We start from the raw sequence: 10,681 nt of genomic DNA on the forward strand, positions 1-10,681 counted from the left end.
TTACTCCTTCACTTCAACATGGACAGTAGCTGCCTTGCCCTTTGACTTCCTGGCTTGCTCCTTCATGTCCGCAACGGCAATTTCACCAACATCAACCGCGTCGTCACCATCGAAGTACTTTGCGATTTCCTCCATGGGAGTGTACCGGGTTTCGATCAAGAAGGTGTAGATAACGAACACCTCCATTCCCAGGAAGACACAGTAGACGATGTAATACTTCCAGCCAATGGCATCGAGGGCAATTGCGTTAATGTATTGATTAAAGAAGAGTGCCGCGGTGACGCAGAAGTTCAGCCAGGTGAAGCCTTTGGCACGAAGACCGTAGGGAAGAATTTCGGTGGTGTAGGTTGCCATGAGACCAGATCTGCAAGGAATCTCAATGTCAGGGGCTGTTGGTATAAAAATTGGAAGATATAGTACTTACTTGATGTCGTAGAATACTCCGTACAGAACTGTCAGAACCACAAAAACATATCCAAGCGCCTGATTAGCGGTGATTGCGTACCGAGCTGACACGATGGTCCATGCATTGAAGACCACAAACGTGCCAACTGTCGAGACCAGGTAGACCGGCCGTCTTCCCAATCTGTCGATGAAGAAGGCCAGGGTGAAGTTGATGACCAAGGCTTCGGTCTTGATACCCGCGTTGATTCCGAGTTGTGTGGAAGCCTTGGTAATACCAACACTGTCCATGACCTGTTTGAGATAGTAGGAAATCAAACCATTGCCACTCCATTGACTGAAGAGTCCCAGAGCGGTGATCAGACCGATTCGCTTGCGGTTGCCCTTAGTTCTCAAGAAATCAACCCAGCGGGTTTGGTCAATCTCCTTATCCAGATCAATGGCAGCCTTGATCTCTGCATATTCCAGATGCACAAATGCGTCATCCTGGTCCCCCTCGCCATGATATTTGACGAGAATCCGCATGGCTTCATCGTGTCTCCCCTTGCTCATCAGCCAACGAGGGCTTTCCGGCATTAGCCAAATGCCAGACACAATGACAATGGTGCAAATGGCCTGCAGCAGGCTAGGGAGACGCCACGACCAGTCGCTCTAATAGAAGAAAAGAATGTGAGTCGAGAAGAATCAGAGCTACGGTGGCTGCTTGGGCAATGGTACATACCTGAATCTTCAATGTGCCCAATGTCACCCAGCTAGCAATAAACGCGCCAGAGTGATAAGAAGCACCACTAAGCGTGACAAGGACGGCCCGGTCTTGTGGATGCGCGATCTCAGCAATCAAGAGCGGAGCGCTACCAAGAACGAGACAGTCACCAAATCCAATAAGAAGACGGGCAGCGATGAACATGCCAAAGCCAGTAGCACCAGACTGCAACCCCACCGCAAGCAGCATGATAAGACATCCAACGAAACACCCGAGCCTGCGGCCCCAGGCATCGATCATGTAAGGCACGACAAACAGACCGAGCAGAGAGCCAAGACTCATGGAGGCATTGAAGAGGCCGAGAAGCGAACCGTGAGGATGATTGAAGTATTCCTGCCAGTAGGAAAGGGTTTGCAGACCGTTCATCATTGAACCATCAAAACCGTTCGCTGTGTTGGTCAGGATGAGGATGACAATGTAGATGTACAGGGTACGCATATTCTTCCTCTTCCACCAGGGCACGCGCTTGAACTCCTGCTGAGCGAACAAGAAATGGCCCTTTGTCGGTTCAACCGGCAGGATCTCTTGGCTCGGCTTCGGGGGCCGGAATCGCAGCGCCATGACTGCGAAAGCGTGCGCTGGATGCAGATGTAGATGAGCAAGCAAAAGAGGTGTGGCAAGCTAATGAGTCCACTTCGACAGCTGTCGGGGATGAGAGAAACTTTGAATTACGAAGGAAAGCCCTCTTTATGAATCTCGAGACAGACATGAGCTTGGCAACCCCAGTCCTTCGTACAGATGGCGGCTTCATCGACTCCGGGCTCTATTGTCCCCAACCCGGCTTGCCACGACCCGTTGCCACCCAGTCAGCGTTGGCATTTGCCGAGCTGGGCGTGTTACATGTGCACCTTCTGCATTTTGCCGAGAACTGGCGTTTTCTTGGTCTTCTCGTGTTCTTGAAGCGCCATCGCTGGGGGATCATCATCCTCCATATCTCGGAGGCCCGTGGGGAACAGGGGTTGGAGACTTAGGGTTAGCTGGGGAAACCTGCGGGGGCCCGAGATGGGAGGCCTACTCCAACTATACCTTATTTGGTAAGAGGATGATTGACTTATTAAAGTTAGGTAACTAACTGGAGGTTAAACCTTACACTGATACCGCCGGCAAGTGGACGGTTCAGCATTAGCCGAACTTGAAATTGAGAATGTTTACTTGCTTTAATTCCGATCCTGAGCGCTTTGCTTGATAGGCTTGGCGAGAAAGGTAGAAAGACCACATGTGTGTCAAGTCGTGGGCATGTCGATCTAGCATTCAAAACTGTAGTGATATTCTTTAAAACTTTTATCGACACCGAGAAACACTCCTCCTCTTTTAATGCGACCTATCCGTGAATCCGTTGGACTTGACAGCGTAAGCGATCACTCACCCAGTAATTGCGAAGTGGAGCTATCCATGTGATTGTGTTGACTACTCTACGTTCTAATGCCTTCGGAGAAAATTGTGGGGGAGAGCCTGGTCCTGGACCCTGAACTCCAATTTAGCCTATACGGCGTGCTTGACGTCCACGCTTGGCCGCCGAACAACAACCTAACTTTACCCCTCATCCAGCTTTATCCGTCTAACAGAGGAATGTACTGGCCCTTGAAAAGATAGAGTTTAGAGGCCGATTCCCCTCCTGGTGTATCTTTCATTATCAAGTCCTGATGTACCGTGCAGCTCAACCCGGATGGAGGTCAATTGTCGTGTATTGGCCTGCTCCCACGGGACGAGCCCTAGATCTCCTGGAACTTGCCTAAACTGCAACCGAGTCACTCTCATGCACGTGCGATCGAGGAATATTTTGTCACAACATGGAGGATTAGTGCCACCTGGCTAGTTAGCATGAGGGCCAATGAGGTGAATGCGTTCCATAGAATACTTGAGACAATGACACCTGTAAGACTATGGAGCAGAAGGCGCTAGCTAGTACCGGCCAGCTGTATACTAAGCGGACTATCTGATGTGGCATACTTAAAGGTTTTACCCCAGACTGGGTGAGGAGATAGACCATAGATTATTTCTTCCAGCCTTCGTTCTATCCCTTGCGCGAGCTAGCTATGTCGGATACAGTCAACCCCATCATCCCAGGCTTCGCGCCCGATCCATCCGTGGTCTTGGTGGATGGCTGGTTTTATCTTGTCAACTCTAGTTTCCACACTTTCCCCGGTCTACCTATCTACGCCTCTCAAGATCTGGTATCATGGAAGCAAATTGGTAAGTCTAGTGGCTGGTCACCTAGTAAGTGGGAGAACGCAGTTCGAGCTGTCGCTAACGTGTGAGTGCACAGGAAATGCAATCCATCGACAGTCCCAGCTCAGCCTGGCAAAGTCACAGGCAAATATCTACCCGGTGGATGATGGGAAGTTTCTGGTCGGGAGTGGAGGCCTATACGCGCCCACGATCCGTCATCACCAGGGCACATTCTACGTCGTCTGTACGAATGTCATCCGTGCAGAGGGGAAGACTAGGGATGAGACGGAGAACTTCATAGTTTCCACTAATGATATCTGGTCAGGGACATGGAGCAACCCGGTCTACTTTGAGTTTGAGGGAATCGACCCCAGTCTTTTGTTCGATGATGATCGAAATGTTTACCTGCAAGGGTCCGGTGGAATAGGCCCAGGCACGACGATCAACCTCTTCGAAATCGACGTAAAGACTGGTGCAAAACTCTCCGAGGAGAGAACCATCTGGCGAGGCACTGGTGACATATACCCCAAGGGACCGCACTTGTATAAGCACAAGGGCTGGTATTACTTGCTCATCGCAGAGGGCGGCACCCATGGCGGGCATATGGTGACGATGGCACGCTCTCAGAACGTATTTGGCCCGTATGACTCCTGTCCAAACAACCCTATCCTCACGGCGCGTGGCACTCAAGAGTATATCCAGTATACCGGCCACTGTGAGCTGTTTCAGGACGAAAATGCCCAATGGTGGGGAGTATGCCTTGGGGGCCGCCTAGGGGACCAAGGGAGATGCCCCATGGGGCGCGAGACCTTCTTGACCCGGGTGGACTGGGATGGTGAATGGCCCGTCTTTGACCAAGTGAAATTGAACCCCCGCGGCCTTTCAGCAACCTGTTTGAGCTTAAAGCTCACGGCAGAAGGTGGGCTGGACTACCTTTACCTTCGAGATGCTATCATGAGCAACTATCGGCTCGAGAAGAACCATTCATCCCTGACATTGACCGCGTCATCGGTCGATTTGTCTCACCCAAGAGATAGCCCCACCTTCATTGGCAAGCGACAACGGAACTTAGCTGGTACGAGCTCTGTGGTCCTTGACGGTATCAAAGGTTCCTGGAGCTCTGCTAAGATCCAGGCTGGGCTCGCCTGTTACAAGGAAGAGCACCGTTTCTCCAGGATCTACTACGATGCTGCTCAGCAGGCGGTGGTTCACGAACTGGTCAATGCTGCTAAGAAGATTGTTCGAACTGAGAAACTCACCCTCGGGGAAGTTCCTCGCTCACTGCTTTTCCGGATAGAGTACACAGAGAAACAGTACTCCCTGCTTTATTCATTCCAGCCCCACGTTGGAAATGACTGGACATGCCTGGGAACGGTTGATACTCTGGATATGACAGATCCCGATTTCACTGGCCCGATTATTGGCGTCTACGCCGTCGGGCAGATGGAGGGCGTGCAAGTTCAGTTTGAGGACCTAAGTGTGCAATAAATGTTAGAATCGATGGAATTGACACTTTATATCATACACCTCGGCGCGACGATGGCCTAATTAGTCTATTAAGGACGACCCAAGCACATCTTAACTTTAGCAGTACCGTAGGCTACAGGTAGACTGGTCTGGCTGATACATTGGAGAGGCACCGGTGAAACCTTTTACATCTTTATTTTCAATATAGCTAGCCAGTCACGGTCCATCTACGGGCAGGTTTCTTGATAGATTGCATTCTGTAGTAGACCTACAAGGCACCGGGTTTCTATGACAGAACAGATAAGAATGGCATTTTTACATGTTTATCAGTTTGACTTTAACACTTTGGGCATTAATTGCCGGGCAAGAACAATACAGCTCACAAAGCCTAACTATGGGCTTCAGTGGATGCCGGCTGAATATGAACGGGCACCGTAAAATTATACTGTGCATCAGGGGTGGGGAGCGTCTCGATCACCGCTGGGCTACCCTTCAATGTGAACTCGAAAGTCAAGCCCTCGGAGTTGTCCAATGCAATCTTGTAACGCCCTGGGAATATGACGAGACTTCCGTTCTCATCAGCTCGGGCCAGTGAGCCGAGAGTGAGAGGCAAGTCTGCCACTTGATCGCTTCCGCGAGCAATGTTGTGGAGACGCATGTAAGACACCAGGGATTTATTGGGGCGTGGAGCAGGGCCGGCATTCTTGCTGGAAAGGAACAGCAAGCTAACGTAGTCGGAAGTTCTATGACCGACATTTTTGACTCGCACCTTGACAGTAGTAAAGGGTGTGCTGTCTTTGATTGGGCCGCCGGAACCTCTTTGGCATGAGGCAACGAGTTCCTGAATGTCGTATTCCCGGTTCAAAGTCTCTACCCAATCAAACTTGAATTTTGTGTAGTGAAGACCGTGGCCGAATGGGATCACCGGCTTTCCGGTGTACCATTTGTATGTTCGTCCAGGATATGAGTCTGCCAAGTTAGGGCGAAGGTTGATATCGAAGATATTGACTTGGTCTGCATAGCTGGTGGGATACTGCGTGACTGGTAGTCTGCCAGCAGGTGACCTTTTGCCCACAAGTACATCAAGAAGAGCAGAGCCCCCGCTTTGACTGGGATATCCCGCCCAAATCAGAGCTTGGATATCTTTGTTCTGCAGGAGAGCGCTGTCATCGACCTGGCCACCACCGAATTGGACAACCACCATCGGCTTTGAGAGGTTGGACAAGGTTTTGATGAGATCGAGTTGGTTCCCCGGCCAGGCGAGTGAAGTCCGATCAAGCGTTTCGGACTCGAGGGAGTTGTCGATGCCACCAAGATAAACAATCAAATCAGACTTCTTTGCGGCTGCTAGAGCCGCCTCAAATCCAGTGTTATTCTGATCGTTGATTGCTGTACCCGAAGCATAATGCACCTTCCACCTATGATCGCTTTCAAATGCTTCCAATGGGCTAACCAAGTATGGCGCATTGCCAGAGTAGCCCCCTTGCATCTGAGTCGTGGCGTTTGCAAATGGTCCAATCACGGCGACGCTCTTGTACCTATGCGGAGAATCCAGAGGCAGAAGGTCGTCATTTTTGAGAAGCGTCATACCTTCGACTGCAGCCTCATACGCTAGAGCCTGTGCTGCAGGGGTAGACACGTCCGAGGAATCGAGATGGTCGTACTTCCCGCCATCGAAGAACCCGACCGTAAACAGTGCCGAATATAGTCTCGCCAATGACTGGTCCATGACTTTGACTGAGGTTTGATTTGCTGCGAGGGATTCGTTGAGTTTCAGGTATGAGGACCCACACTCCAGATCAACCCCGGCATTGAGAGCAACGGAGGCTGCCGCTTCTTCGGTGTCAGTAAAGTTGTGGTATTGCCAAATGTCGGTGACTGCGTTGCAGTCAGACACCACGTAGTGATAGTCTGCATTGAAGTCCCAATGCTTTCTGAGCACCTCATCAAGAAGGTATTCATTCGCACAGGCTGGAATGCCGGAAACTGAATTGTACGAACACATGATGCTTCCCACATCCGTGTCTCGTACACAGGTCTTGAACGGAGCCAGAAAGTAATCACTCAGATCCTGCTGGGTGGGGTTGTAATTGTTTCCATATCTGCCCGTCTCCAAGTCGTAGACTGCGTAATGTTTGCATGTTGCAATGACTTGCTTGTTCTTCGGGTCATCACCCTGAAGTCCTGGGACGAAATTGCGAATATAGTTCTGCGCAACGAAAGTGTCCTCTCCCGGAGTCTCTTGCCCTCTTCCCCATCGAGGGTCTCTGAAACCATTGATATTCGGGGCCCAGAAATCGAATCCCGAAAATCCATGATTGGCAAACGCCCGCCCTTCTTTGCCGATTACTTCAGCAATTTTACGAATCAAAGGATCATCGAAGGAAGCCGCTGTCAGGATTGGTGCAGGGAAGCTTGTGGCGTAGCTGAAATTGGCTGGTTTGGACGTGAATTGCACACCCGGTGCAGAGCCAACACCATGCGTTGCCTCGTTCCACCACTCGTAGGATGGCAAGCCGAGCCGGGCAGATCCCGCTGAAGCATCTACCAGATTAAGGATCTTTTCCTCCAGGGTCAGGGATTCGACAAGTGAATTGACTCTCTCCGCAATGCTTAACGAAGTATCACAGACAGAGTGACTGCAGAGGGGCTGTGTTTGGCACGCTGGCACGAACCCAGTGTTCGTTACGTCGCCTTGCGGATTCGAGATCTTATACAAAGACATGCTAAATACAGTTCCAGAATGTTAGCACCTTGTTCTCTGTAAATATTGCATTAGACTTACACATAGCCTCCTCCACACGAGCTGGATGGCTCCGTTGCGCATCTCGAGTTGCAGCTACTGTCGTTGGTCTTCGTCGCAGTACTAAAATCAGGTACACCCCCACAGAAACATTGTCTATCTGGGATCAGCTTGGGAAATTGTATAATGAACGGCAGCACATTGGTTAAAGGACAGTTCTCTTACGTTCCAAACTCGATACCTCCATATACAAAGCCTCGTTGACCGCACCAGTTGGCACAGTACTGGGGAGTCATACCAATGGTGCTAAGTTTCGCTGCCGTCAAAATTGTCACTTTGGGATCTAAGTAACATCCAACGTAGGTTTTTGATGCATGATAGGCTGTCATTGGTGCTGAATTGTCAGTATTGCAGACAGGTGACGCGTGGGCGCCAGTGTGTACTGCAATGAGAGACAGTATTACTGCTGCACCAGCCCAAAAGGGCTGAGATGGTGTCATAATGATCTCCTTCCAATTTTCTGCACTGAGAAACACTTAAATCTGGTGGGCTTTACCGAGGCAAACCCCATAGGATATTACCTCGCTATATGATAAACAAGCCTAAGTGGTTGCTGAGTACTTAAATAGGCTTGCTTTACTGCACATAGGCATCCCTACTCCTAGAATTTCGTCATTGATCCCTAGGCTAAATTACGGATTTCATACTTGGTCGGATATACTCCGACTAGAGGCTTGGAATGTTTCTACTTGGCTCCCCTTGGAAGATCTCCACTCTGAAACGAGGGGTAGGGCTATCGGTCGTCTATCCTGCATATTCCGACTACACGAGAAATACCCCGAAGGGATCAGTGCATCCCGATCAACGCACTCACGACTCAGAGGCACGAATGATTAAAAAGAGCCCCCAGAATGATATGCACGAGAGACTGTAATTGCCATGATTATTTGTCGAAGTAGACTATCGAAAGATGGAAAAGCTTCCCCGCAAAATCTGACCACCCTGCGGCAGTTGCCAGAGACCCTTAAGAACTGCCACTTCTGTGGGTATTTGCAGAGTAGTGAGAGATTGTCCAAATACCTAAAGAAGATCGTCCCGAAGTTCTCTCAACCTAGTGATAAATTTAAAAAAGCGCGGGCCAGCAAACGATATTTACAGTTAAGCAGCGGAAAGCTGTGAGCTGCTGACTCTGTACCCCAGCTTGTACCCTAGCCTAAACTATAGGGATGACGGAATTATGAAAAGTCAATCAGTTCAGTAGACTAATAGAAACAGACCTAAATGGAAAGATGGTCCATCGCATTACGATCATGCGTTATGCATTCTCGCCTTTAGCCTGAATTTCCAGGTGACAATACTAGTCTCAGAATTAACGGCTAAATATCTGTGCTGCTGAAGGGCTTCAACAATGTTGAAGCTTGTCCACACGGATATTTTTCAAATTCGACTAGCAAGAGAATCTGGGGTCCCCGCACATAGGCCGGCAACAATATAAATACTACGGCCAAGACTTGGATAAGATGACTGAAGTTTAGAAAGAAAGAGCCCAATTGAGATAGCTGCAGCCCTCTAGTAGCTTTCTCATTGATATAGCCGGTTCGGAAAGATGCTCACCAAGCCTTTGCTCCTCGGCCTGGCCGGCCTCAGTGGTGTCGAATCGGTCAAGCCTCCCCTGAACCCACCACGGCCGTGGTCCACTTTTGCAGAGAATGTCATCCACCAGCCTGACTCCCACCACACTATTCTCTATCCACGACAGGTTGAACTGTCCGATGGAAGTCTCCTCGCAACAGCCTCGTATGGGGGCGATAAAACTCCATACTTCCCCATATTCCGAAGTGCAGACGGTGGCGCCAACTGGTCCTGGGTCTCCAACCTGACGGACCAGGTAAATGGATTGGGAATGTCTGCTCAGCCCGCGCTGGCAGAGCTGCCATTTGCTGTTGGCGATTTCCCGGCCGGCACGGTTTTGGCCAGTGGAAACAGCTGGGGAAGTCAGAGTACGAACATCGATGTCTATGCCAGTAAAGACAAGGGTAATACATGGAAGTTCGTGAGCAATGTGGCAAGAGGCAGTGGGCCGAATACTACCGATGGAAATCCATGCATTTGGGAGCCATTCATCGAGTGAGTTGTACTCTGCCCATGTTTACTTCTTTTTTACACTCGCTCAACGGTAGAATTCTAGATTTTTCAATCATACCATCGGCGTGTTCTACTCTGATCAGCGTGACCCACTCCATGGACAGAAGCTTGCTCACCAGGAATCGACGGACTTAAAATCCTGGGGACCCGTGGTAGACGATGTGGCCTATCTCAACTATACCGCTCGTCCTGGAATGACTACCATTTCCTACATTCCCCCTCTGAAACAGTGGATTCTGGTGCACGAGTTCCCAGGAAGAGAGAGCTGGTCTGGGGCAGGCTATCCGGTCTACTATCGAATGTCCGAGAGTCCATTTGATTTCCGCTTTGCCTATGGTGTCCCCATCATGGTTAATGGGGTTCAGCCAAACGCATCTCCTTATGTGGTCTGGTCCTCCGCCGGCGGTGATAATGGAACCATCATCGTTAGCGACGCGGATCACAGCAGTGTCTTCACCAACCAAGCTGGCGGCCAGCCTGATCAGTGGGAAATGCATGGCACACCTCAAGCGCCCGCATACAGCCGAAGTTTACATGTCTTTGACAAGTATCCTGATCACTTGATGATACTGGGTGCAGGCGTGTTCGAAGCAACGGAGAATCTGCCTCTTTGGCTCAGCGTTGTGAGCGTAACGGATACCTTGAAGAAGCCGGCTGGGAAGTAGAGAAGCTTTGCAGCTCAGGAGAGTCAAGCTGGCTGACAATGGTTGGGGGAGAAGCCCGAGAACAACAAATATCTGTAATCTATTTTCATTTCGAAGAAGAGATGGCTTGTCGAGAAAATGAGAAGCAAATATTGAGAAATATCTAGTCACATAGTACATTCCAGTGCCATCACGTAGACGACGCATATTTGTATAATATAACCTAGTACCTGGGATACGTATATATACCTCGTATCTGGGCCCGTAAATTAGTTTAATTTTAATATTCCCATGTGTATTTAGTATTTACTGCTAAAAGTATATAATAATTTATTTATAAGATAAATT

At 49.7% G+C, this 10,681-nt stretch overlaps 4 protein-coding genes across 4 annotated transcripts; 2 read left to right on the top strand and 2 right to left on the bottom strand.

Moving 5' to 3' along the window:
- Positions 1 to 1,726, bottom strand: ANOM_010930 (putative hexose transporter; the record flags this gene model as incomplete). Its single annotated transcript, XM_015556186.1, has 3 exons — positions 1 to 364; positions 425 to 1,053; positions 1,124 to 1,726. 3 exons carry the CDS (start codon positions 1,724 to 1,726, stop codon positions 1 to 3), a joined length of 1,596 nt encoding a protein of 531 aa, XP_015402756.1.
- A 1,475-nt stretch (positions 1,727 to 3,201) lies between these two features.
- ANOM_010931 (putative xylosidase/arabinosidase) lies at positions 3,202 to 4,822 on the top strand (the record flags this gene model as incomplete). Its single annotated transcript, XM_015556187.1, has 2 exons — positions 3,202 to 3,358; positions 3,432 to 4,822. 2 exons carry the CDS (start codon positions 3,202 to 3,204, stop codon positions 4,820 to 4,822), a joined length of 1,548 nt encoding a protein of 515 aa, XP_015402757.1.
- Positions 4,823 to 5,189: 367 nt separating this feature from the next.
- On the bottom strand, positions 5,190 to 8,044 carry ANOM_010932 (uncharacterized protein; the record flags this gene model as incomplete). The annotated part of the gene is made up of 3 exons (XM_015556188.1): positions 5,190 to 7,527; positions 7,587 to 7,700; positions 7,770 to 8,044. 3 exons carry the CDS (start codon positions 8,042 to 8,044, stop codon positions 5,190 to 5,192), a joined length of 2,727 nt encoding a protein of 908 aa, XP_015402754.1.
- Positions 8,045 to 9,150: 1,106 nt separating this feature from the next.
- On the top strand, positions 9,151 to 10,354 carry ANOM_010933 (uncharacterized protein; the record flags this gene model as incomplete). Its single annotated transcript, XM_015556189.1, has 2 exons — positions 9,151 to 9,671; positions 9,733 to 10,354. 2 exons carry the CDS (start codon positions 9,151 to 9,153, stop codon positions 10,352 to 10,354), a joined length of 1,143 nt encoding a protein of 380 aa, XP_015402755.1.
- Between the last annotated feature and the right edge of the window lie 327 nt (positions 10,355 to 10,681).

The sequence above is a fragment of the Aspergillus nomiae genome (assembly GCF_001204775.2).
Source record: "Aspergillus nomiae NRRL 13137 chromosome Unknown contig00405, whole genome shotgun sequence".
NCBI classification, from domain to species: domain Eukaryota; kingdom Fungi; phylum Ascomycota; class Eurotiomycetes; order Eurotiales; family Aspergillaceae; genus Aspergillus; species Aspergillus nomiae.